Source organism: Callorhinchus milii, unplaced genomic scaffold, assembly GCF_018977255.1.
Source record: "Callorhinchus milii isolate IMCB2004 unplaced genomic scaffold, IMCB_Cmil_1.0 Scaffold1, whole genome shotgun sequence".
Classification (NCBI taxonomy): Eukaryota; Metazoa; Chordata; class Chondrichthyes; order Chimaeriformes; family Callorhinchidae; genus Callorhinchus; species Callorhinchus milii.
In genome coordinates this window covers 135,779,548-135,805,571 of record NW_024704742.1, presented here as the reverse complement: position 1 = coordinate 135,805,571, position 26,024 = coordinate 135,779,548, and the positions used below count along the sequence as shown (strand labels likewise).

The window sequence follows — 26,024 nt, the reverse complement described above, 5'->3', positions numbered from 1 at the left end:
TTGGTGCGGGAGAGGACACGGGCTGCAGAGTTCTGGATTATCTGCAGCCTGTGGAGGGAGGAGTTGGGAAGGCCGACAAGCAGAGCGTTTGCATAGTCGAGCCTGGAGGTGAAGGCATGAACAAGAGTTTCAGTGGCCTGAGGGTGAGGTAGTGGCAGAGTCGGGCGATGTTACGGAGGTGAGGGAAGGCAGAGCGGGTCATGGCTTGGATGTGGGGAAGAAGACAGTTGAGGGTCGAACAAGACACCGAGGTTCCTCACTGGCAGTGAGTTGAAGTGTGCAACCATGGAGGGTTAGGGTTAGCAAAGCAGCAGCCAGTTTGCGCACAGCAACATCCCATAAACAGCATGAAGTGAGGGACCAATTTTATTTGGGCAATTGCTGGCTGGGACAGCAGAAGAAACTCCCTTTTTTATATCCACTTGAACAGGCAGCCAGGACCTCAGTTTAACATCTCATCCATAGGAAGGCACCTCCATCAATGCTGTTCTTCCCCAACACTGTATTGGAACATCAGGCTAGAACGAGCTCAAGGTCCCAACATGTGGGGGATTTTGGAGTCCTGTAGCTCAGTGGTTAGAGCACTCGCTTTGCAAGTGAGAGACCTGAGTTCAATTCCAGGCAGAGGGCGAAACCTTGGGCAAGTTTCCTTACTCCACACAGAGCCTAATAATAATCCCTCCAAAAAAAAAACAATAATTAAATTGGTCATTTTCAATCTACAACTGTTTGTGGGACATTGCTGTGCGCAATTGGCTGCCGCGTTCGCCCACAAATATACAGTCAATTCACTTTACAGTGTGTTCTGTGAAGCGCTTTGGGACGTCCTCCCGACGTGAAAAGCGCTATATCAAATGCAAGGATTATTATTATTATTATTATTATTATTATTATTTGAACCCACAACCTTCTGACTCATTGGGGAGAGTGCTGCCCACTCCCATTCCAATACAGGAGAACTGTAATATTCGAGGGTCCGTCCTATGGATGAAATATTAAACTGAGGTCTTCTGGGCCTCTTCATGTGGAGTTTAAGATCCCAATCAGAAAAGAGGAGTTTCTCCTGGTTTCCTTGGCTGATAATCCCCCCGATAAAATCAGTCATTCTCTTCATGGCTGTTTGTGGGGATATAATGCTATAAATAAGGCATCACATTCGGTGAAGCACGTTTGAGATATCTCGAAGACTTACAAGACGCAATGTCAAAATAGTATTAATCCTTGAGTTTTTTATTGCCTCGTCACGTCGTTCAGACGTCTAAAAGAGCTTCACAGAAATTATTGTAAAATGGATTTGACTTCAAGATCCTCATCCTCACCTACAAGGCCATTCACGGCCTTGCTCCCTCCTACCTCTCCGACCTACTATCCCCCTACCTACCTGCCCGTACCCTCCGTTCCTCTGGCTCCGGTCTGCTCCACGTCCCCCGCCCCAACCGCCCTACCATCGGTGGCCGGGCCTTCAGCCTCTCAGGCCCGAGGCTCTGGAACTCTATCCCCAGTGCCTTCGCCGCTTCCTCCCTTTCCTCCTTCAAGACCGGTCTCAAGACCTTTCTCTTTGACCGTGCCTTCAGCTCCCCTCTCGACTCTCTACCCCCTCCTCGCTCCCTCCCTTCCCTCCCCTCCCCCTGACCATTTTCCCCCTGCTTGGGTCCTGACCTAACTATACAGCACCTTGGGACGTCCTCCCAACGTGAAAGGCGCTTTATAAATGGAATCTTGTTGTTGCTGTTGATGTTGACTGTGTATGTGGGCAAATATAAGGATTATTATATTAATATTATAATAGTGCTGCCATGTTCTGTTCTGCAGCTTAAAGTGGCGTATAACAAAGCTCAGTTAGCGTGCCTCGATGGCAGGCCCCCCGGACTCAGGGAGCTGTCACCACACGAGGAGCGGATGCTGGAGATGTTCGGGCCGGAGCCGGCAATGGAAGTGGGGGAGTGGAACGTGGGCTTGGAGGAGGACCAAACAGGTGGGTAATGACCCTCCCCCACTCCCCTCCCCGCTGTTAGGAGGGGGTCATTGTTGACGGGATTCCTTGGTGAGTTGTGCACGCGTTCTCCTAACGGGAAAACCTCACTCCATTCTTCCCCAGCGCAATCTATGGAATTGCTGGGAACCGACTTGTTAAGGAGCCTGATATCTGCACTAATTGAAAGCAGCCCCATTGTGGATATGAAAACAGTGCAGATAATGGGTCTTTGTGTGCTTGTGCGTGTCTCTCTATGCCTCTCGTGTGTGTATGCGTTACCTCCCGTCCCCCCCTTTAACAGTATCTCTCTCTTTATTGCAAGTTATAGGGAAAACCCCATTATAGCGCCTTTCAAGAGTGCGGGTCTACTATGGACCCATATAACCTCCTCATTCTACTCACCATAGACTTGATACACCCGAGTTCCAACTAACAAGCTGGCTTCCCACTCTAAAGTTTGACACCTTCTAGGTCGCTGCTAACATTATCTCCTGCAAGTTGGACTTGCGTACCATCCTCGGAACAACAATTTGCACTCCAAGCAGAGTAGCGTCTCAAGAGTGTCTAACAGTGGTGGAGCCTGACTCTGAGCCGGGGGGGGGGGGGGGTGGAGGTTGGAGGAGGGGGAGGTGGCGATAAGCACGGACGAAGAGGAAGATTTTCAGGTGGGATTTGAAAAACTGAGAATTCCACGTCCCACCTACACATGGAAATCCCAGAGATAAGATTGTTGGAACGGAATGCGCTCTCTCTCCCCGGAGGGACACATCCTGCTTACCTAATTCCGGAAAGCATTAGGCACAGGTTGGCTTAGGCACCTGGGAATGTGGTTTGGAATACAGCTGGAATCTAACCAGCTAAACCCGCATAGCTTGCCATTGACATCGCTGTCTGGCAAGCTTTCCCCGACTGCTTGCCCAGCTAGGACCACCCTACCTGTTAGGGCTTTGGCTTGCAGGAGCTGAGAGGGAGGATATCCTGCATGTAGTGACTAGTCTGCCCTTCCGGGCCCCGATGATGAGCCAGGCTGGGCTTTGCTGTCATCAGCAGGAGCCAGACCACCCTGACCACCGCAGAGGGCTGGCTCGATTCCGATATTCCGTTGCCGGGCATTTCACCTTGGACCTACTTCAGGTAGAAGGAGATGCCACTTACCTCCCCTCGTCCCCCACCCCCCTCCACAGGATGATGGTTCCTGCGTTATAACAGGGAGCAGAATCTGCTATATTGACCTGGATCACATAGACCTCGCGTTTCTGAGGTTAAAGTCGTGACCTGGTCACTATAAATCGAGTGGGTAAGGGGAACATGCGGTTATCGGGATTATCCGGTCTGCAGATAAGGAGGGCAAGAGGTTGTCCAGCATGTGTGTAAAGCGGACAAGCAGTTATCTGGGAAGCGGGTAAGGGAGATATGTGGTTATCCGCTGGGCCAACAGAAAAGTGCGGCTGCACTGTTTCCGCAGAATCCGCCACAAACCCTCCTCCGCCACAAACGTCCCCCTCCGCCACAAACCCTCCTCAATCACACGCCCCCACTCCGCCACAAACCCTCCTCCGCCACAAACAGCCTCCTCCACCACAAACGTCCCGCTCCGCCTCAAATGACCTCCTCTGCCACAAATGCCCTCCTCCGCCACAAACCCTCCTCCGCCACAACCAGCCTCCTCCGCCACAAACGTCCCCCTCCGCCACAAACCCTCCTCAATCACACGCCCCCCTCCGCCACAAACCCTCCTCCGCCACAAACAGCCTCCTCCACCACAAACGTCCCGCTCCGCCTCAAATGACCTCCTCTGTCACAAATGCCCTCCTCCGCCACAAACCCTCCTCTGCCACAAATACCCTCCTCCGCCCAAATACTTGTCTGTGTGTGTTTGTGTGTTTGATTGTGTGTGTCTGTCTCTATGTGCATTTGTGTGTGTCTGTATGTCTCTCTCTCTCTCTCTGTTTGTGAGTGTCTGTGTGTCTCTCTGTGCGAGCCTTCAGCTCCCCTCTCGACTCTCTTCCCCCTCCTGGCTCCCTCCTTTCCCTCCCCTCACCCTGATCATTTCCCCCCTCCTCGCTCCCTCCCTTCCCTCCCCTCACCCTGACCATTTCCCCCCTCCTCGCTCCCTCCTTTCCCTCCCCTCACCCTGACCATTTCCCCCCTCCTCGCTCCCTCCCTTCCCTCCCCTCACCCTGACCATTTCCCCCCTCCTCGCTCCCTCCCTTCCCTTCCCTCCCCTCACCCTGACCATTTCCCCCCTCCTCGCTCCTCCCTTCCCTCCCCTCACCCTGACCATTTCCCCCCCTGCTCGGGTCATGACCCAACTGTGCAGCGCCTTGGGACGTCCTCCCGACGTGAAAGGCGCTTTATAAATGGAATCTTGTTGTTGTTGTTGTTGTTGAGTATGTTTGTGTCTTCCTCTCTGTGTGACTCTCTATGTGTTCATGAGTGTCTCTACGTGCGTGTGCGTCTGAGAATGCGTGTCGCTCTGTGAGTGTGTGTGCGAATCCCTGTGTATGTGCGTCTCTCTCTCTATACCTGTGTCTGAGAGGTGGGATTTGAAAGGGGGGAGAGGGGGGGCACGGCCGCGGGGTCGAGGGAGGGCATTGCACAGTTTTGGGGAGCGGTGGCTGAAAGTGCGGCCACCGATGGTGGGTCGGAGGGTGCGAGGGACGAGCGGAGGCGTTGACCGGGTGGTGGATTGGGGGGTGAGGAGGTCGGAGAGGTGCGATGAGGCCAGAGCCAAGGATTGACTTCTCCTCATCTCTCTCCCTCCTCTCTCTCTCCCTTGTCTGTCTGTCTCTCTCTCTCTCTGTCTCCCCCCCTTCGCTCTCTAACCCCTTCTCTCTTTCTCTACCGCTTTCTCTCCCCCACTTCTCTCTCTCTCCATCTCTCTCCCCCCCCTTCTCTCTCTCCCCCTCCCCCCCCCCCGCTCTCTCTCCCCCTCCCCCCTCTCTCTCCCCCCCTCCCCCCCTTCTCTCCCCCCATCTCTCTCTCTCTCCCCCTCCCCCCTTCTCTCCCCCATCTCTCTCTCTCTCCCCCTCCCCCCCTCCCTCTCTCTCCCCCTCCCCCCCTCTCTCTCCCCCTCCCCCCTCTCTCCCCATCTCTCTCTCCCCCCTTCTCTCTCTCCCCCTCCCCCCCCTCTCCCCCCATCTCTCTCTCCCCCCTTCTCTCTCTCCCCCTCCCCCCCTTCTCTCTCCCCCTCCCCCCCTCTCTCTCCCCTTCTCTCTCTCCCCCTCCCCCCTCTCTCTCCCCTTCTCTCTCTCCCCCTCCCCCCCCTCTCTCTCCCCTTCTCTCTCTCCCCCCCTCTCTCTCCCCCCCCCTCTCTCTCCCCCTCCCCCCCTCTCTCTCCCCTTCTCTCTCTCCCCTTCCCCCCCTCTCTCCCCATCTCTCCCCCTTCTCTCTCTCCCCCTCCCCCGCCTCTCTCTCCCCTTCTCTCTCTCCCCTCCCCCTCTCTCTCCCCCTCCCCCCTCTCTCTCCCCTTCTCTCTCTCCCCCTCCCCCCCTCTCTCCCCCTCTCTCCCCCCCCTCTCTCTCCCCCTCTCTCTCCCCTTCTCTCTCTCCCCCTCCCCCCCTCTCTCTCCCCCTCCCCCGCCTCTCTCTCCCCTTCTCTTCCCCCCCCCCCCCTCTCTCCCCAGCAGACCCCCAAGCCCCGGGGGCCCAGCAGGGCGAGGAGACCCGCGGAGCAGACGAGGAGCCGCCGGCAGAGGGCAGCGAGGGCTACCCGAGGCCGGGGCCGGGGCATGTGCGGGCCCGGCCAGGGCGGGTGGCGGGCCGCGGCTGGCCCGCGGGCCGGAGCCTGGAGGAGGACGGGGCCGAGGGGGAGGAGGGAGAGCGAATAAAGACCGAGGCCGTGTCCGACGAGGAGGAGCTGGAGGCCCGGAAGGCCCTCCCGCAGGCGAGGCTCAGACCCGAGTGCGTGGGCCCCGCGGGCTTCAGGCGGCGTCAAGTGCCGCGTCGGCCTCCGACCCCGACCTCGATTTCGGCCTCGCCGGCCGAGGACGACCCCGTGCGGCTGCTGCTGGACCGCGTGAACGCGGCGGTGCGGAGCGGCCTGGCCCCGGTCCAGCGCTGCGCCGAGCAGCTGCCCGAGGCCCTGGGGGAGCTGCGGCAGGACCTGGTGGAGGAGATGGGCCTCCTGAGGGACGAGATGCGCTGCCCGGGCCCCGCGCACCCGCCTCGGCCCTCGCCCCACCCCGACCCCGAGGCTCTGGTGGAGGCCCTGGAGCGCTCGGTGTCCATGGCGACCGGCTCCCTGTCGCGGGCGGTGGCGGGAGGCCTGGCCGCGCTGTGCCAGCAGCTCGAGCGCTCCATGGCGGCCGGGTTCCTCCTGCTGGCCGAGGCCCTGCGGCGCCGAGAAGCCTCGGGCTCGAGTTCGGCCTCGGCCCCGCGCCGCCGGCAGCAGGTGTCGGTGGCCCAGCAGACGGACGAGAGCTTCGCCGCGGCCGCCGACACGCCGTCCGCCAGTCAGTCCTCGTCCCCCGCGGCCTGGGACACCCAGGCCCTGTGGTGGGACCTGCCGCTGGAGGAGCAGCACCAGCCGGGCCCGGGTCAGGCCCCCCGGCGGCCGCCACCCCCCTCCTCCTCCTCCTCCTCCGGCTCCTCTCCCGCCTCCTCCTCCCCTCCCGCTCCCGGAGCAGCAGCAGCAGCGCCGCCGCCGCCTCACAGAGGCAAGAGGAAAGAAGGCGGCGGCGGCGGCGGCGCGCCGGGTAACCGCACAGCCTCGGCCAAGAGGGCGCGGAAAAGAGACACATAGGGTTATTGGGAGGGGGGGAAGAAGAGAACATGGGGGGCAGAGGCTGTGAGGACCATTGCAGGTCCACTGTGGGGGGAGTTGGCGCGGGGGTTGTTGTTATGGATCCCATTGGGAGGACCTGAGATGGATCCCTTGAAGGGGGAGATGTTTGGTCCATTTGGGGTGTGGCGGGAGGTCCATGAGAGGAGAGTGGGGGGGGACTGGTAGGTCCATTGGGGGTTGGGAAGGTAGCTTCTTGTGGGGGGCGGGGGGGGGGGGGAGGTCCATGGGGCAGGTAGTCTTGCGTTCGGGGTGAGCGAGCCAGCGCCAACGCGGAGTAGACGGGGCCGGATGGCCTCCCTCTGCGCTGTAAGCTTTTCTCGTGACGCCGCCGAGACCCGACGGGCCAGTTTTTTGATGGTGGGGGTTGGTGGTTGGTGGCGGAGGGGGGAGGGGGGGGGGGGGAAGCGTGTAAATATCTGTAAATCTTGTGAATAAAACAAAATGCGTTCTCTTGGGGCTGCGTCCTCCGCTGTGTGCGTTTCACCAAAAGTGTACAGAGTTGTACCCGTGTTCACTCATCTGTGCAACACATATATATATATATATATAATTTTGAATGTGTTGCACAGATGAGTGAATACGTGTACAACTCTACATATATATATATATACATACATACGCACACCTGTAAGAGATTTCCGGCAGGGTGAAACCTTGGGCAAGTTTCCTTACTCCACACGCCTAATAATCCCTCAAAAAACACAATCAATTGGGTCATTTCAATCCATGACTGTTTGCGGGACACTGCTGTGCGTTTCACCCACAAATATGCAGTCAATTCACTTTACAGTCTATTCTGTGAAGCGCTTTTAAGACGTCTACAAGATGTGAAAAGCGCGATATCAAATGCAATTATTATTATTGTCTCTTAAACCTATCGCAGCAACGAGTTTACATTGATAAGAGGGCATTTCATGTTGGGACCTCACAGAGGCACCAACCCCAGGAAATAAGGTATCAATGCAGCTAATATTAGCCAATTAATACTGCGGCTAATTATGTAATATCAATTAGATAGCCTTCCATTTCTGGTTGCAGTCCCGAGATTAGGTATTGGCTCTCTCGGGGAAAATGTGTCCCGTCTTTTGAGGTTCAGCAACAAACGATGCGAGAATAAAACTCTATAAATAAACAGAACACTCATCAGCAGAGAAATAGCCCTTCATCCCACACTTCCCTCCAGTGACTGCCAACGGCAGGAATTGTGGTGAGTTCGATCTTTTTATATATATATAAGTGATATGTCCGATATAAGTGATATGTCTTATCAGATGATGGGAACCTCTGACCGCTCTGTGCACCACAGCCCTCCGGAGCTGCCGCCGCTCCGACTGAGTCGCTGTCGGCGCAACAGCGCCTTATAACCGCCCGCTCACTCCCTCCCTCCCGCCCGGCTCCTCCTCCGCCTGGCCAAAGAGTGCGACACCCACACCGCGTTTCCAGCCCCGTAACCCGCAGCACCGGTCACCCGCCCGCGCCGCCCCACTGCCCATCCCTGGCTCGTGCCACCGGTTCGGTTAATGAACGGCGGGCGGTTGCGTTTTGAAACGAAGGCTTCACCCTCCGAAATCAGGGGCCGAGAGAGAGGCCTTGTCTCCGCGGTGCCGAGAAGCATATCGTTCCGCACGAGGGAGGGCCCAGTGAGGGCCGACTGTAGTTTGACCGGAGTTGTTTTTTTTCCCCCCCACACACATGTGGTTGGAGTGGAGAGTGTGTGACAGGGGCTGAATCGCTGAGGTCCGAAAATACCTGAAAACTATTGCAGTCGTGTGTGTTTTTTTTTTAACCTTAACAACTTTAAATTTGAAAATAAAAAAATATTATATTTTTATGGGTGTTTGGAGGCAGAACTTTGGGGGGGGGGGGGGGAGAAACTTTCGAATAATGCCCACTGGGACAAACCGACAGGACGTCAGGTGCTGCTTTGGTGGGGGAGGGGGGGGGGTCTGTATTTGGTTGACTTTGGGCTAAACCCATTATAAATTCTGCCATTTCTCCATTGGAAGGGGCTCAGATATCCGCAGCATAATTGGAGATGGTTTGTTCTGGGGCGTGGCCTTGTGTTTTGGTTGTCCATTGGGGGCCTCTGCGCCTCACAAGTGGTGGTGTTCGACTTGGGGGACAAGTGGGGGAAGATGTCTTGGGCTCCTTCCTCCCTGGAGGGCAGCGCTCGGCACAGCCGCTTCTGGTCCCACGCGGACTCCGAAGAGACGACGATGGATTCGGAGGAGGAAGGCGAAAGGGAATGGCTCTGTAGGGCTGAATGCTTTGACCCCAAACCCCTGACTCCTCTCGGGCGTCCAGGCAGGTTAAGAGAGTTCAAACGTTATCTCTGATAACCTTTGCGTTTGACACTGTCGCTGAGGCGTCTGGAAGCGCATCGCGGAGTATGCTGTAAAGTGAATTGACTGTGCGTTTTGAGCGAAGGTTGAGAGTTCAGTGCAGGTTCAGTTGCGTTAAGAGAGTCAGTGAGGCGGAAAGAATCTGTTTTGAATTTCCTTTTTATTTATTTTTTTGCTTAAGTTTCTGCAAACGTTAAGAACAGAAACATTTGGAAGCACTGTCCCTGCCACGGTTGCTGATAAATAACCGTTCTCGTTGCAATTGGTACATTGACTGCAAAGCGCTTCACACGATTTACTGTAAAGTGTACTAACTGTGCCTATTTTAGGCAAACGCAGCTGCCAATTTGCGCACAGTAACAGTCCACAGGTGGCCAATTTGGTTGCCGAGACTCTGTTGCTTATTTTACGCGAGTGTGTACGAAGGAGGAATATGCGCCATTTGACTGAATACTTTACTCCTCCAGTTAATCTTGTGTGTTTCCTCAGGTTCAAGCCTCCAGTTTGCTGCCCCAGAGACCACTGCCGCAGATGGCAGGGTCATAGTGCACATCGACCTGGATTGCTTCTACGCACAGGTAGAAATGATCCGAAACCCTAAATTAAGGAACAAACCTATAGGTAATCAAACTGTACCTCCTTTAACAAATAATAATAATTCTTGCATTTGATATAGCACCTTATCACATCTTCAAGATGTCTCAAAGCGCTTCATAGAATATACTATAAAGTGATTTTATTGTATATTTAGTGGGTGAAACACGGAAGCCAATTGGGCACAGTAGTGTCCCACATAAGGTCTTGGATCAAATGTGAGTGAGTGCCCAGTGAGTGTGGGTGTACAGTACAGTGCTAGTGAATGTGTGTACAGTCCAGTGCTCTCCAAATCCTCCTTCTACTCCAAGGTTATCTTGGAGGCAAAGGACAACCCCCGGCTTCTCTTTTCCACCAAAAACTGTCTGTTCAGTCCACCTTCCCACGCCTCGCCCATCTTCTCCTCAAACTCCAACTGTGAGGAGATGCTGGACTTCCTCCAATCCAAAATCGAGGGGATACGTTCAGCCACTTCTGGTCCGTCCACAGCCACCCCCACATCACCTCTCCCTCATGATCCACACCCACCCATCCCTCCCTATACTCCTATACCCTATTTCTTTCTCCTCCCTCACCACAACTGTCTGCAAACTCAAGCCCAACACCTGCTCCCTCGATCCCATCCCCACTCTCATCTCCCAGCTCCACCTTCAGACCCCTCTCTTGTCCGACGTCTTCAACCTCTCCTTGTCCACTGGTTCAGTTTCCACCTCCACTAAAAACAGCTGTCATCACCTTCATCTTGAAAAAACCTTCCCTGGATCCATCCCTTCTCTCCAGCTACCTCCCCATCTCTAAACTCCCATTCCTCTCCAAGGTCCTGGAACGAATCGTCGGGTCTCAGCTCCACTCCTTTCTTTCTCGCCATTCCCTCTTTAAATCCCTCCAATCCAGCTTCCGCGCTGCACACAGCACAGAAACAGCTCTGGTCAAAGTCACAAATGACGTTCTGAACATCTGTGATCAGGGCTCTCTCTGCTTCCTTGTCCTCCTCGATCTCTCTGCCGCCTTCGACACTGTCGACCGCTCCATCCTCATACACCGCCTCTCCTCTTTACTTAATCTTTACAGACTTGCCCTTGCCTGGTTCGATTCCTATCTCTCTCACTGTCTCCACTTTGTTGCCTCTAACGGTTTCTCCTCTAGCCCTCACACTGTCACGTCTGGCGTCCCCCAGAGCTCTGCCTTGGCCCTCTCCTCTTTGATATCTACATGCTCCCCCTTGGTGACATCATCCGCAGACATGGGGTCAACTTCCACATGTATGCGGATGACACCCAACTCTATCTTTCTGCCTCCACCCTCACCTCCAGGACCACTGCTGTCCTGACAGACTGCCTGTCGGACATCAAGTCCTGGATGATGGCAAATTTCCTACAGTTGAATGTGAACAAGACTGAGGCCCTCCTGATTGCCTCGCGCCAACGCCTCAGCACCTCAGGCTCTGGCAGCATCAACCTCCATGGTTGCACACTACAACTCACCAGCCAGTCAGGAACTTAGGTGTCTTGTTCGACCCTCAACTGTCTTTTCATCCCCACATCCAAGCCATGACCCACTCTGCCTTCCCTCACCTCCGTAACATCGCCCGAGTCCGCCACTATCTCACCACTCAGGCTACTGAAACTCTTGTTCATGCCTTCATCACCTCCAGGCTCGACTGTGAAACGCCTGTTCGGCCTTCCCAACTCCCCCCTTCACAGGCTTCAGATAATCCAGAACTCTGCAGCCCGTATCCTTTCTCCTCCCTGACCCCATCTCCCCCATTCTCGTCTGTCTCCATTGGCTCCCTATCCTTCAGAGGATCCAGTTCAAGATCCTGGTCCTCATTTACGAAGCCCTCCATGGCCTCGCCCCACCCTACCTCTGCGACTTCGTAACTTCCTATCAACCCGCCTGCTCTCTCCACTCAGCCGGCTCTGGCTGCTCCACGTCCCCCGGCCCACCCAGTCCACCATTGGTGGGAGAGCCTTCAGCCACTCTGCCCCAAACCTGTGTAACTTCATCCCCCAATCACTCTGCTTCGCTCCCTTCTTAGCCTCCTTCAAGTCCTGCCTCAAGATTCTCCTCTTCGACCATGCCACCGGCCACCCCCCCTTCCCCTCCCTTCTCCCCTCCCCACGACCCCAGCTTGGGGCTGAAATGCTGTACACTGTCCAGCGCCTTGGGACAACCTCCTGACGTGAAAGGCGCTATACAAATGTTATCTCGTTGTTGTTGCCCAATAATTGTGGGTGGTGTATTGATTGACAGGTGGGTTGATGGGTTGATTGACGCATCACTGATTGACTGATTTATGTAGTATATTGCTTCTCTACAGGTGTTCACCAGAAGTATTTGATGGTCACTTGCAATTATGAGGCCAGAAAGCGTGGGGTTAGTAAACTCATGTTGTTCAACGAGGCCAAAGAGAAATGTCCTGAGCTGGTTATGGTCAACGGGGAGGATTTGACCCCTTACAGAGAAATCTCATACAAGGTCACAGGTACCTCAAGCTGCTGTCAAACTTCACCACAAGCTTGGAATCTTTCTTTCTTGGATCCTTTTTAGGAACAAATCATTGGGGGCAGGGATTCCTTCCACATGACTCCTGTTGAACAATAACCAGGGGAGGGGTAGGGGCTGGTGCTGCCCATGCGAATGAATTACCTCTGACTCATGATTTCAGAATCATGGCTTTTGATTTCAGAATTACTGGAGGAGTTCAGTCCGCTCGTGGAGAGACTTGGCTTTGATGAGAACTTTATTGATGCAACTAAATTGGTGGAGAAGAGACTGGGACAGATAGGAGGTGGCAGAGACCCCACAGAGATCTATGTATCTGGTCACATCTACAACAACCAGGGTAGGCGCTCCACTTACAGAACATTGGCAGGCGAAAATTCCAAGATGGGTCACCGTAATGCCGAGGAAAGTAGACATCCTCTCGTCTCCAACTGCTCTTCCCAAATTGTCTCTCTAAATCCTCTCTCTCTCTCCAAATCATCTCTTTCCAAAACACATCCTTTTTCCAAATAGTCTCTCTCTGTTTCTGAACCACCTCTCTTGCTAAACTACATTGCCTTTCATTCAAAATTGACTTCTCATTCCAAAACACTCCCCTCTCTTTCCAAATTGCCTTTCTCTCCCCTCTCCCTCGACTTTCTCTGCTGTAATCTTGGATCCTTGCTTCTCTGACCTTTCCTATTCATTAGCCTTCTCCATCCTCCTCCTTGCCGTGTTGATATCAAGACTAGGTTTAGTGTCTCACACTTTTGCGGATAGCCTTCCCCAATAGTGTGGCTTTTTCCCAATGTTATCCAGACAGCTTGGGCGCCTCCCCCTGATGTTGGGACTTGGACACAGGGGCGAGACTGTGGCTGACTGAGCCGACTCTTGCACGTTAACATTGTTGATCTGTGCAGCTTTAGACACCAGCGACGGGAAGCAGGTGCGGTTGGCGCTGGGCTCCCAGGTTGCGGCTGAGATGCGGGCTGCGTTGCACAATCGTCTGGGGCTGACGGGCTGTGCTGGAATCGCCTGCAATAAGCTGCTGGCTAAAATGGTCTCCGGCACCTTCAAACCCAACCAGCAAACCACACTGCTTCCAGACAGCACCTTGCAGCTCATGAGGAGCCTTACGCAACCCCAGCAATTAATTGGTAAGAGCTCCCTGCTTTAATCTTTTATCCTTTACCTTCAGTGCTTTTATTTACTGCTGCTACTTCTGGCATTCTTGCATTTGCAATAGTGCTTTTCACGTCGGAAAGACATCTGAAAGCGCTTCACAGGCTTTGTGTAAGGTGTAGTGTCTACCACTCCTCACACATTGGTTCACAGATCATCCATGTTGCTTCTCACGGGACCTTCCCATTCTAAGTTCCCCCATCCACCAACTCTGTGTCTGAACTCATTCATTTGTTTCTGTCGATTTTGATCCCATCAATCTTTCTGTCTGGGATTTTCTAGGAATTGGGTATAAAACTGCCAAGCGGCTGGAGGCTCTGGGAGTCAGAACGTTGTCTAGTCTGCAGACAATCCCCCTGCATGTGCTGGAGAAGGAACTGGGATCATCTGGTGCTCAACGCATCCAGAGACTGAGCCTTGGAGAGGATAAATCTCCTGTGACTCCCAAGGGACCACCTCAGGTAAAGCTTCTTCAATGCTATGCTTCCCCTGAGTCTAGATTTACTCGATTTTGTTTGGCAATTACAAGCAGCCTTAATTTTTAAACCAGTTCCATATGGAAAATATTGCCAAATTCTGCCTGTGTAAAATGCTCAGTAAATAGTCTGTCTCAACACAAGTGGAATTTCTCCTCTTGTTTTACACCAGTCAACCAACAACCTGTAGTTATATAGCATCTTTTACATAGTTAAACATCCCAAACAACCTTGCAGAGATTTGAGTGGGATCCTGTGAGGGTGTTTATTGTTATCTCAGGCTGGTTTGGATACTATTAAAGACGGTGATGAGTTTCTTAATGTGACACAAAAAAGTCAGAGGTTAGCATGAAACCTGTTCAACTGAATAATGGCCACTTGAACCAGGTATTAGTGTATCCACAAACGTGGAGCCCCAGAAGATGGGAGGAAATGGAAGAAATCCAAATGTTTCCTTCTTCCTAGTGAAGCTCTCTCACCTCCGCTTAACTCTTTCAGCTGAACGTAGTCAGACTCTCAGGGGAAGATGGCTTGTTCTAAACCGTTTGGTTATCTTATTTGGTATCTCCTCTTCAGTCCTTCAGTGATGAAGATTCCTTCAGGAAATGCACCTCAGAGGCCGAAGTTAGAAGTAAAATTGAAGTGCTGCTGACGAGTCTTCTCAACAGGTTTGTGAGCTCTTTCCCTTCATGTTTGTGTTCAGTTTCAAACCCCCCCCCACCACCTCTGCTGGCCTGCCCCGCATAAAGGACCTTATACAAAAATTAAATTGTTGTTAAAGACATGGCCTCAGGCTGAGAATAGTCCTATGGGTCCCAGACTCCTTCAGTATCTTAGCCAGGAGGCCATTCTTTTTGATTGATTTTAGATAATGAGTTTTGGAAGGCTAAGGAAAAGTGTAATTACAGCCCAGCCCTTATCTTATCCTTGCTGATATCTATCTGCACATGCATTTCCCAGAGGTGGGGGTCGTGGTTACTGGATGAGAATCAAAAGCGGGAATTCTGCCAGTGCTTTTTTTTTCTAATTTCTCCCAGTGCTAACCAAATCTTGCTAACCAAGGTTTTAAGATGAGCTCGGTGAGCTCCACCGTGGGCCTCAGTATGGCAGCTCTGTGATGGGCCTCGGCGAGGCAGCTCCATGGTGGGTGGGCCTCATCGAGGCAGATCCGCGGTGGGCTTCAGCGAGACAATCCTCAGGTTCTCAACCTGGAAATTCCTAATGGGAACTCCTGCAGGTGATTATGAGGGAACCGCCTATCCAGTCTTGACTACAAGGCGGCCATTCTTTAGTGTTTTATAAAAATATGGGCCTGGCGCTTGCGTTCACTGAAGAGTCAACACAAGTCACTGCTAATGTTTTGATCTCACCCCCACAGGCTTCAGAGAGCTGGACGGACTGCACGGACAGTACGGCTGACCATTCGCCGTATCCCTACCAACAGAGGGTTTAACTACCGGGAGAGTCGCCAGTGTCCGGTTCCCTTGCAGCTGAGACGAAAACTGAGCGAAGGTAATGCTTCCAGATCTCTGCTCCGTGTCCTCTCCCTCACTAAGCCCCATGAGACCATCTCAGCTCCACTGGCTCTCAACTTCCAGAAGATCAAACTCAACATCCTTCATAAGCCCTCCACAGCCATTGCTATTTCTACCCTTGCAACTTCCTATACCCAAACTGTCCCAGTTGCTCTCTCTGCTCAGCAAACGCTGTCTGGCTGGCATGACCCCTGCTTAAACCATCCGTGGACAAGCTATTCCCCTGCTCTGTCGAACTCCATTCCCTCTGCCCATCCCTCTCCAGCTCAAGATCCATACACTTTTGCAACCTCTCCCCCCAGCACCCCACACAGTCAGTTATGTGAAGCATGTTATAATAATAATAATCCTTGCATTTGATATAGCGCTTTTCACGTCGGGAGGACGTCCCAAAGCGCTTCACAGAACACACTGTAAAGTCAATTGACTTGTATATTTGTGGGCGAACACGGCAGCCAATTGCGCACAGCAGTGTCCCACAAACAGTCGTAGATTGAAAATGACCAATTTATTATTGTTTTGGGTTTTGGAGGGATTATTATTAGGCTCTGTGTGGAGTAAGGAAACTTGCCCAAGGTTTCGCCCTCTGCCTGGAATTGAACTCGGGTCTCTCGCTTGCAAAGCGAGTGCTCTAATCACTGAGCTACAGGACTCCACGTTGAGACATCCTCCTGATACTGCAGCTGAGTGTGGACAAGACGGAATACTCCTTGGGTCCCGTAAACATCTTCACTCCTGCGGATCTGAACATCCCTGTGCTGTCCCTCACACTCACCGAACCAGTGCGCAATCTGGGTGTCTAGTTTGACCCCAGCTGTCCTTCCTCCCCCACATCCAGTCCCTGATCAGGAACGCCTTCTTCCACCTCCGCCACATTGCCCGCTTCCGATTTTACTTATCCCAAATGCAACTGAAATCCATGTGTTTGTCACCTCCCGTTTAGAATACTCAAACCCACTCTTCAATGGTCTCCCCAGCTCGACTATTCAAAAGATCCAGCTCATTCAGAACCCTGCCGTCCACATACTGACCCGGACCAAACTCCTTAAATATCTCGCCAGTTCTGGCCAGACTCCACTGACTTCCCATCACCAAATGGATCGACTTCAAGATCCTCACTCTCGTGTTCAAATCCCTTCACTCTCTGGCACCTCACTACCTCTCCGACCTCTCACTCTCCAATCCACCACCCGGCGTCTCCGCTCAACTGGAACCGGCCCCTTGCTCATCCCTCGCACCCTCCGGTCATGCTTCCAGCCACTACACCCCAAAACTCTGTAACACTCTCCCTCAATCCCTCCCACCTTGCCCACTTCTTTTTCAAGTCCCGCCTGAATACATTTCTTTTCGAGCGTGCTTATTTTCCACAGCGCCAGCCTCTGCTGTTGTTTACTCTCAAGCTCTGACCCACCCCCTCTCTCTCCTCTCTTATCCCGATAGGTAGCCACGATGCCAAGTCCGCACTGGTCGAGATCCTGATGAAGCTGTTCTGGAGGTTGGTGAACGCTGAGCTCGGCTTCCACCTAACTCTAATCAGCGTCTGCTTCTCCAACCTCACCCAGCCTGTAGCCTCGGCCTCCGCCCCAGGCTCTATCAGCTTTTACTTAACACAAAACACAAATCCGGGCGGGCCAGCAGGAAGAGGAGGGCTGGTGTCCAATCGAAAAGGCACCAGTTTAGGAGATAGCACTGATTTAGGAGACACCAATGGGAACCGTCTGGCATTTGCTCCGGGAACATTGGGACGCAGTAACAAGCTGGTGTTATCACACCGTGACCTCCCGCCTGGGATTGATCCAGATGTATTTAAGGAACTTCCAACTGAGCTCCAAATGGAAATCCTCGCTGACGCTGGTGGGGAGCGGGCCCAGAGGAGCAAGCTTGGTATTTGCCGTGATCTCTTCACACAACCTGAGCAGGGTGAGGTCTCCACACATCCCACAGGTCCAGCTGAGAGCAGGTCCTGCTCGGTGCAGAGTGCAGCTCAGGGGGAAGTGGCACAGGTGAAGAAAAGTCAGCCCACTCCTTCCAGGACACACACTGGTTCAGAGGACCGGGATCCCCTACTGTGCTCAGTTGAGGTTCCGTCTGGTGTGGACCCGGGGATCTTCTCACAGCTGCCCCCCGGGCTCCAGAAGGAGTTGCTGACAGGCTGGAGGCAGCAGGCTGCAGGGCCCATAGCGAGAAGTGGGAAAGGGGAATCTGGCCGAGGAGTCAAGCGAGGCCGGAGGTCCAGCCAGGACCATGGGATCCTTAAGTACTTTAAACCAAGCTGAAGTGTGAACTGCTGTCAGGAGTCCAGTGCTCAGAGCTGTCACGCGAACAGGATTGACTTCTTCATATACAGCAGAGTCTAGAACCTGGAAGATGATGCTGGATTAGTGATGGCTTATTCGAGCATGAAAACCGGTCTCGGTTGACTTGGGAGCCCAAGACGGCAGCGCAACGGGAGTTAGTTCGAAAGCCACCATTGCTCAGAAGTCGTGGGAGTTCGACACAGCTTAACACCGTCACTTAAACAAGATGACTTTGGGAAACGCAGCAATTTTGTCCCCGCAACTCTCGGCCAAGTTAGTCAGTTGGCATTGTGCGGCTTTTAAGCGGTAGGTGGGGAATGTCTTTCTGCTGCTAATCAGCGAACTGAATTACACCCCTTGGTCTTTGCTTCTGTGTTTACTATCGAATTTCCTGCGGAATTCAGGAAAGCGTTTAAATGCAGCTTTCCGCTGATCTTCATTTATATATACGGTGTATATTAAACCCGGGCTTGCAGCATGGCCGAACCAATTGTTCAAACATACTAAGCCGCGTTCAATTGCCATTTCTTGTACGGTAAGGAAACCTCGTCGTGTAGTTCCTTGTACCTAAAACACACAGTGGCGCACAGCAGGTGCCCCACAAACAAGAGAGGTGGGAGTGCGAGCACCAGAGGAGGAGGGAGTCGGCGTGAGAACAAGTGTTTGGTTTTATTCACAATATTTACAGATACAATATTTACAATCCACTGCCTTTCTCTCCCTCACCCTTTTTTTTCCCCTTTCCTGAGAGTCCGAGAGAGAGAGAAGCTTTTACAGCACAGGGGGGGGAGGCCATCCAGACCGTCCTGTCCTGTCCGTGTGGGTGTTGGCTGACACCCCCTGAGCGGGTCCCTATGTATCACCTCTGTGCTGCCTCTTGCCCGAGGCTGTGCGGTTGTTGGAAGCCCTGCGGGTGGGCGGCTCTTTCCTCTTGCCTCTCCGCGAGCTTCCCGAGGGCTGGTGCCAGGTAACCGGGGAGAGGCCGGGGCTCGGCGGGGAGGCTTCCCGGCTCTGAGTCACCTCCTCCCCGGCTTCCACCCCACGCCAGGCGGCGGCGGCGGCGGCGGGAGGAGGAGGAGGAGGAGGGAGGGTGATGGTGGCTGCGGCCTCGGCCACCAGCCGGAACCCCGCCGCCATGGAGCTCTCCACCTGCCGGCCCAGCGCCGCGAAGCCGCCGGACAGGGCCTGGGAGATCCCGGCGCTTAGCGTACCGGCGGCCGAGGCGATGGCCTTGTCCACGGCCTGGAGCAGAGCCTGGGTGTCGAGGCCCGGGGCTGGGGTGGGCTGGGGTGGGACCGGAGGGTGAGGGTGAGCGGCCTGGGACTCGGTGTCCGAGCAGCCGCAGCGCATCTCGTCCCTCAGGAGGCTCATCTCCTCCACCAGGTCCTGCCGCAGCTCCCCCAGGGCCTCGGGCAGCTGCTCGGCGCAGCGCTGGACCGGGGCCAGGCCGCTCCGCACCGCCGCGTTCATGTCGATCAGCAGCTGCACCGTGTCGTCGCCCTGACGGAGCATTTGGCGCCTGAACACGGGCCCCACTCCCCGCTCCTCGGCCCCGGCCCCGGCTCCCACCCCCGCCCCCGCCCGGCCCGCGGACAGCCTCACCGGCAAGGCCCTGGCCTGGGCCCGGCTGCTCCCCAGCCTCCTGACCGGCTGCCCCGGCAGCGGGTGCGGCTCGCCGCCCTCCAGGTCCTCGCCTTCCTCCTCCCCCACGACGCCGACCAGGCCGCCAACTCCCCCCATCTCCTCCTCGTCCTCCTCGCCGCCCGAGTGCCACACCGACACCCCGCCGCCGCCGCCGCCGGCCCGCACCCAGGCCCCCGTCACCCCGCCGCCCGCCGTGCGGGCCCGCGAGTACATGGAGCCCGGGTGCGAGGCCGGCCTCGGGCCAGCCGTGGGGAAGGGCTCGCTCCCCTCCTGCGGCTCCTCCTCGCCGCCGCCGCCCCGGGCCTCCTCGCCCTGCTGCGCCGCCGCGGCCTGCAGCTCTGTCGGGGGGTAGGGGGGGGGGGGAGAGTGGACACGGTTACCCTGGCAACGTCAACCGCCGAGGACGCGCCGTCAAGCGTCAGCACGCACCGGCCTCGCGCGACGTCAACCGCCAGCACGCACCGGCCTCACGTCAACGGTCGTCGCACGTTGTGAGTTGCAGCACTTTACCCCCCCCCCTCCTGTGCACACCTGCTCTGCTCACCACTGTACAGAGCTCGAGACCCCCCCCCACCCTGTGCACACCTGCCCTGCTCACCACTGTACAGAGCTCGAGCCCCCCCCCACCCTGTGCACACCTGCTCTGCTCACCACTGTACAGAGCTCGAGAACCCCCCCCCCGTGCACACCTCCACACCTGCACTGTTGGCCACACAAACGGCTGTGTGTCTGTGCCAGGCCAAGCAGCGGGTAAGGGGACACGCGGTTATGTGGCGCGTGGTTAACGGGGCACGAGTGCGGGGGCCACGCTTTTACCTGGTGTGCGGGCGCTCTGTTATCGGGTGTGGGGGCGCTATGTTACCTGGTGTGGGGGCGCTGTGTATCTGGTGTGCGGGCGTGGGGGCGCTGTGTATCTGGTGTGCGGGTGTGGGGGCGCTGTGTATCTGGTGTGCGGGCGTGGGGGCGCTGTGTATCTGGTGTGCGGGTGTGGGGGCGCTGTGTATCTGGTGTGCGGGTGTGGGGGCGCTGTGTATCTGGTGTGCGGGTGTGGGGGCGCTGTGTATCTGGTGTGCGGGTGTGGGGGCGCTGTGTATCTGGTGTGCGGGTGTGGGGGCGCTGTGTATCTGGTGTGCGGGTGTACGGGTCCTGTGTATCTGGTGTGCGGGCGTGGGGTTACGCTGTTATCCAGTGTACAAGTGAGTATCTGCGTTGACCGTACCAGATTGGTCCTCCTCCAGCTCGACGCTCCACTCCCCCACACCCATCACAGGCTCAGGCCCGAACATCTCCAGGATCCTCCTCTCGTGTGACGACAACTCCCTGAGGTTGGACGGCCTGCCGTCGAGGCACCCCATCTGAGCGTGGTTATAGGCCAATTTCATCTGCGAGACACGATTTAGCCAGATTATAACGGGTGACTGAGGAGACCTTGAGCACCCGCCTCGCAAGTAAGAGGACCCGGGTACCATTCCCAGGCGTGGGGGAATCTTACAGAAGTTTCCTCACTCCACACACCTCTGTTACTGAGCAGTAAGTGGGAACCTGATTGTTAGTCGATTGGCGGATCGCTTTCCGGAGGTAATAATCATCCAGAAAAAGGAATAATTTGGGCGCTCAATCAACGACTGTTTGTGGGACACTGCTGTACGCAATTGGCTGCAACGTTTCGCCCACAAAGTGTATGTAAATTCGCTTTACAGTATATTCTGTGAAGCGGTTTGAGGCGTCGCAATGCCATGATACGGCACTATAACAAATGCGAGGGTTATTACTATCATATCAAAAGCAAGGATTATTATTATTTAGGTGTCAGCCTGGCCCATTCGGTCACTGTCTCGCCTTAGAGTCAGAAGGTTGTGAGTTCAAGCTCCGCATCAGGGCTTATAGTCTGGCTGACCCTCAAATGCAGAGTTGGAGGAGCCTTCACCATTGGAGGTGTCATCCTTTTGATGAGATGTTAAACCAAGGTCCCATCTGCCTATTCAGGTTAAACATCCTGCAGGGCTATTGGAAAAGTGAAGGAAGTCTCCTTGGCTCTCGCCAACCTGCACTTAATACTCTCAGAATTAGATAAGCAGGGTGCATCTTCCCATATATACTGTGAAATTTTTCTCATATTCCCCGACCTTAACATTCAATTAAATCCCCAGCTTTCCCTTTTACTTCCCATCCAGTCCCGCACCAAGATGACTTTACTTGCACTATATTGCCCAAACCCTCACACTCCTCAATGTTGTTGAAACACTCATTCACACCTTCGTCATCTCACACCTCGATTTTTCCAATACTCTCCTTAATGGTCTCCTAGCTCCACTATAAACAAGGTCCAAATGATATGAAACTCTGCCACTTGTGTCCTCACCCGAACCAGGCTCCGCACCCCCATCACAACAACTTGGCATTTATATGGCGGCCTTCACGTGGGGCAGCGTCTCAGATGGTTTGAAAGTTCTGGAGCATGATGCCGAGCTGGGGGAGGAGGAAGGTGACCATAAACACGCTTGAAGAGGCAGTTCTTCAGGCATTATCTGAAGATGGGTAAGAAGGCGGCAAGGCGGAGGGATAGAGTGAGAGTTCCAAAGCATTGCAATGAAGTGGCTGAAAGCCCGGCCGCCGATGGAGCGGAGGGGATGAGGGACAAGCAGGAGGCTGGACCTAGCCGAGCAGAGGCAGCGTGTGATGGATTGGGGAATAAGCAGGTTGGAGAGGTAGGGAGGTGTCAGGGCGTGAAGGGTTTTGTTGGTGAGTGTGAGGATTTTGAAGCTGATCTGTTCTGTGACAGGGAGCCAGTGGAGCCTGGCATGGACTGGTGTGATCCTGATATAGTGAGTATATGGGCAGCCCAGTTCTGAATTTCCTGAGTTTTTTTGGATAGTGGAGCCGAGAGAGACTGGCGAGGAGCGCATTAGAATAGTGAAGAATAGTGAAGGCGGGGGATGGCAAAGAGTGGACGAGGGTCTAAGCTGCTTAGGGTGTGAGGTACGATTGGAGGCGGGCGATGTGGCGGAGGTGGAGGAAAGTGGTCCTGATCAGAGACCGGACATGGAGTAGGAAGGAAAGCGGGGATGGAAACTGATGCTCAGGTTACGTACAGAATTGGTGAGTCTGAGGGATAGCCCGGGGAGGTTGAGGAAGTCAGAGCCGCAGGAGAGAAGATTTTGACAGGAGCCAAGGAGTCCAGCTGCCGTCTTGTCGACATTCAGTTGCCAGAAGTTTTCGCTCATCCAGGTCTTGGTGTCCTATAAACACGCTGACTACTCCATCAGCGGATCTGGAGTTGCAGCTGGAGAAGGAGATGTAGATTTCGGTGTCATCTGCATACATATTGACCTCTTGTGCCCGGATGACATCGCCGAGAGCATGTAAATAAGAAAAGTGGGGGGGGGGGGGGGGGCGAGGATGGAGCGTACTGGGGTACGGTACCCTGCAGTGACCAGGTAGGGGCAGGAGGAAAAAACATTTGTGGATTAAGTCTCAAATCTGGCGAGTTCGTTCCCACTAAGGAGGATGAGGATGGCATGATCAACTATGTCGACTGCAGCGGAGAGGTCCAGGAGGACAAGGAGCCAAAGGGAGCCCTGGTCACCTAGAGAGAGGACATCATTTGTGATTTTGACAAGCGCTGTGTCTTTGCAGTGAGTAGGGCAGAAATCAGACTGGAGGGGTTTGGGTATAAAGTAAATATTGTCTTTCACATCGGATAGTGCGATGGGGGTATGGAACGGGTGAGAATACAGGCAGTTAAAATCGCTTCTCGGACTAGCACCCCCCCTACCTCTCCGATCTGCTCACACCCCACTCCACCACCTTTGCATGTCCCTTATGCATATTGCTCCACCATTGGCAACTGTGCCTTCAGCCACTAAGCCCCACATCTCTGGAACTCCCTGCCTTAATCACTGCTCTAACCCTGTCTTGCCTCCTCTTCAAATCACACCTAAACAGTTCGACCATCCCTTCGGTCACCACCTCTCTCTTTCCAGCTCCACGTCAAACCACACTGCTGTTAAGCGCTGGGAGATGTTACTTGTGTGAAAAGCGCAAGTTGTTGTTGCTACTCCACTAAGATGCAAATCATTCAAAACTCCGCTGCCCGCATCCTCACATGCACCATCATCTGCATGTCCATCATCCCAAACCTCCCCATACGCCCATGTTTTTCAGCGGATCAATTTCAAGATCCTTGGGCTCATAATCCAGGCTGAGAGTGCAGTGTTGGAGATGTGCTGCATTGTTGTAGGTGTCATCCTTCGGACAAGCAGTTAAGCCAAGATCCTGTCTGCCTGTTCAGATAGACTTTAAAAACCCAGCAGCACTATTTGTCCTGGCCAACAACCTCCCAGAGAATCAGACATTCATGTCTTGGAGGTAACAGGGAACGTTGCTTTGCGTAAATTCAGTTGCTGTATTCACCTACAAAATACAGTCACTACACTTTACAGTGAATCCCATGAAATACTTGGAAATTTGTGGATGATGTAAGAAAATGTACCAAATTGGAGTGGAGTCCTGTAGCTCAGTGGTTAGAGCACTCGCCTCGCAAGCGAGAGACATGGCTTCGATTCCTGGCAGGGTGAAACATTGGGCAATTTTTGTTACTCCACTCGCCTGTTTACCTAGCAGTAAGTAGGAACCCGGTCATTAGTCGATTGGCGGATCGCTTTCCAGGGGTAATAATTCCTTAAAAGAATTTTGTCCACAAAAAACAGTCACTACTCTTTACTGTATATTCTATGAAGCGCTTTGAGATGTCTTGAAGATGTGATAAGACGCTATATCAAATGCAAGGATTATTATCTATACTAATAAAGACAAAATGTCTGTCTGTGTGTCTGTCTATCCGCCAATAACGCAATAATTGATTGATGTAGAGACATGATTTATACCTCACCAGAAAGGTCTTGCATCAGCGAATGTCATGGGTAAATTTGTTTTCAGGGATCTCTTATCGTTGATGAGCTATGACCTAACCAAGCTCATCACACATGTATGGACTCCCAACACGGAGTCCTCCTAACAGTCCTCCCAACAGAAGTTTTTTTTTAAATGATTGTTATCCCGAAAAAAGCGAACCATCAATCGATTAACTTATGGGTTTCGGTTGCGAAGAGCTATTGTAGGGCAGATATTAGGGAGTTTGCCAGGAACAACAACAACAAAATTACATTAGTATCGGGAGGACGGACCTGAGCTGGGGGTCGGGGAGGGCGGAGGGCAGGAGGGTAAGCAGGGACATTGAAAGCATAGTCAAACAGGAGGGTCTTGAGATTGGTCTTGAAGGAGGCAAGGGATGGGGCGAGGTGGAAGGACTGCGGGATGGAGTTCCAGAGTGTGGGGGCAGAGTGGCAGAAGGTCCGCCAATAGTGGGGTGAGCAAAGCGGGGGATATAATAATAATCCTTGCATTTGATATAGCGCTTTCACATCGGGAGGACGTCCCAAAGCGCTTCACAGAACACACTGTAAAGTGAATTGACTGTATATTTGTGCGCGAACGCGGCAGCCAATTGCGTACAGCAATGTCCCACAAACAGTCGTAGATTGAAAATGAACAATTTATTATTGTTTTTTTTTTTGAGGGATTATTATTAGGCGTGTGGAGTAAGGAAACTTGCCCAAGGTTTCGCCCTCTGCCTGGAATTGAACTCAGGTCTCTCGCTTGCAAAGCGAGTGCTCTAACCACTGAGCTACAGGACTCCATATAAAGCAGGCTGGTGCCCACTGAGCGGATGGAGCAAGCAGGATGGTAGGGGGGTGCAAGACCATGGACGGCTTTGAAGTGTATCCTCTGTATGATGGGAAGCCAGTTGAGTTGGGCGAGGATGGGGGTAATAGGGTCGTGGAGCCTAGCAGGAGAGGATGGGGCGGGCTGCAGAGTTCTGGATGATCTGCAGCCTATTGAGGCAGGTGTTGGGGAGGCTGACAAGCAATGAGTTTGCATAGTCGAGCCTCAATTAATGAAAGCATGTATAAAACAGTGGCGGAGCCGGGCAGTGTTGCGGAGGTGGGGGAAGGCAGAGCGGGTTATGGCACAGATGAGGGGTAAGAAGGATAGTTGAGGGTCAAACAAGACCCTAAGATTCTGGATTGACTTAGTAAGATGGAGTGTGCAACCATGGATGGTAATGCTGTCAGCGCCTGAGGTGAGGAGGCGCTGATGGGAGCCAATCATGAGAGCCTCGGGCTTGTTGACGCTCAACTGAAGAAATTTAGCTCTCATCCAGGACTTGATGTCTGACATTCTGTCAACACAGCATTGGTCCTGGAGTCAAGGGTGGAGGCAGAGAGGTTGAGTTGGGTGTCATCCACATACATGTGGAAGTTGATCCCGTGTCTGCGGATGATTTCACCAAGCAGGAACATATAGATATTGAAGAGGAGAGGACCAAGGACAGAGCCCTGAGGAACCCAACACAAGACGGTGCAGGGGCGAAAGGAGAAGCTTTTAAGAAGGAAGTGTGGTTAAGGCCAACGTTCAGGAGTCATTTAGAAAATATCCCGACAGGGTATTGGGAGGGCGGAGGTTGGGTGTTTTGGAAAGTTGAGTTCAAATGGACTGAAGGGCTTTGTTCAACCAAACCCATCGCTATCGCTCTCTCTTGCAGTCTCGCAATCCCATTGTTTTAGCACAGGAAAAGAGAAGGGAGTTTCTTCCAGTATTCGAGCTAACATTCCTCCTGAGAAAAAAATGAATTTTCTTGCATCTGATAA

General features: G+C 53.9%; 1 protein-coding gene across 7 annotated transcripts; it reads left to right on the top strand.

Annotated features, from left to right (window-relative positions):
- The first annotated feature begins 8,442 nt into the window (after nt 1–8,442).
- poli (polymerase (DNA directed) iota) lies at nt 8,443–18,548 on the top strand. Of its 7 annotated transcripts, none has more exons than XM_042335996.1 (9): nt 8,443–8,497; nt 9,592–9,680; nt 12,017–12,181; nt 12,386–12,541; nt 13,101–13,337; nt 13,645–13,823; nt 14,415–14,506; nt 15,217–15,350; nt 16,814–18,548. In XM_042335996.1, the coding sequence occupies exons 3-9, from the start codon at nt 12,037–12,039 to the stop codon at nt 17,647–17,649; spliced, it is 1,779 nt and encodes a 592-aa protein (XP_042191930.1). In that variant the 5' UTR covers nt 8,443–8,497; nt 9,592–9,680; nt 12,017–12,036; the 3' UTR covers nt 17,650–18,548. The 7 variants fall into 7 exon arrangements, with proteins under 7 accessions (XP_042191930.1, XP_007902223.2, XP_007902224.2 ...); XM_007904032.2 differs by lacking the exon at nt 8,443–8,497 and adding an exon at nt 8,699–9,013; XM_007904033.2 differs by lacking the exon at nt 8,443–8,497 and adding an exon at nt 8,833–9,013 and having other exon boundaries at nt 9,592–9,723.
- Nucleotides 18,549–26,024: the final 7,476 nt, after the last annotated feature.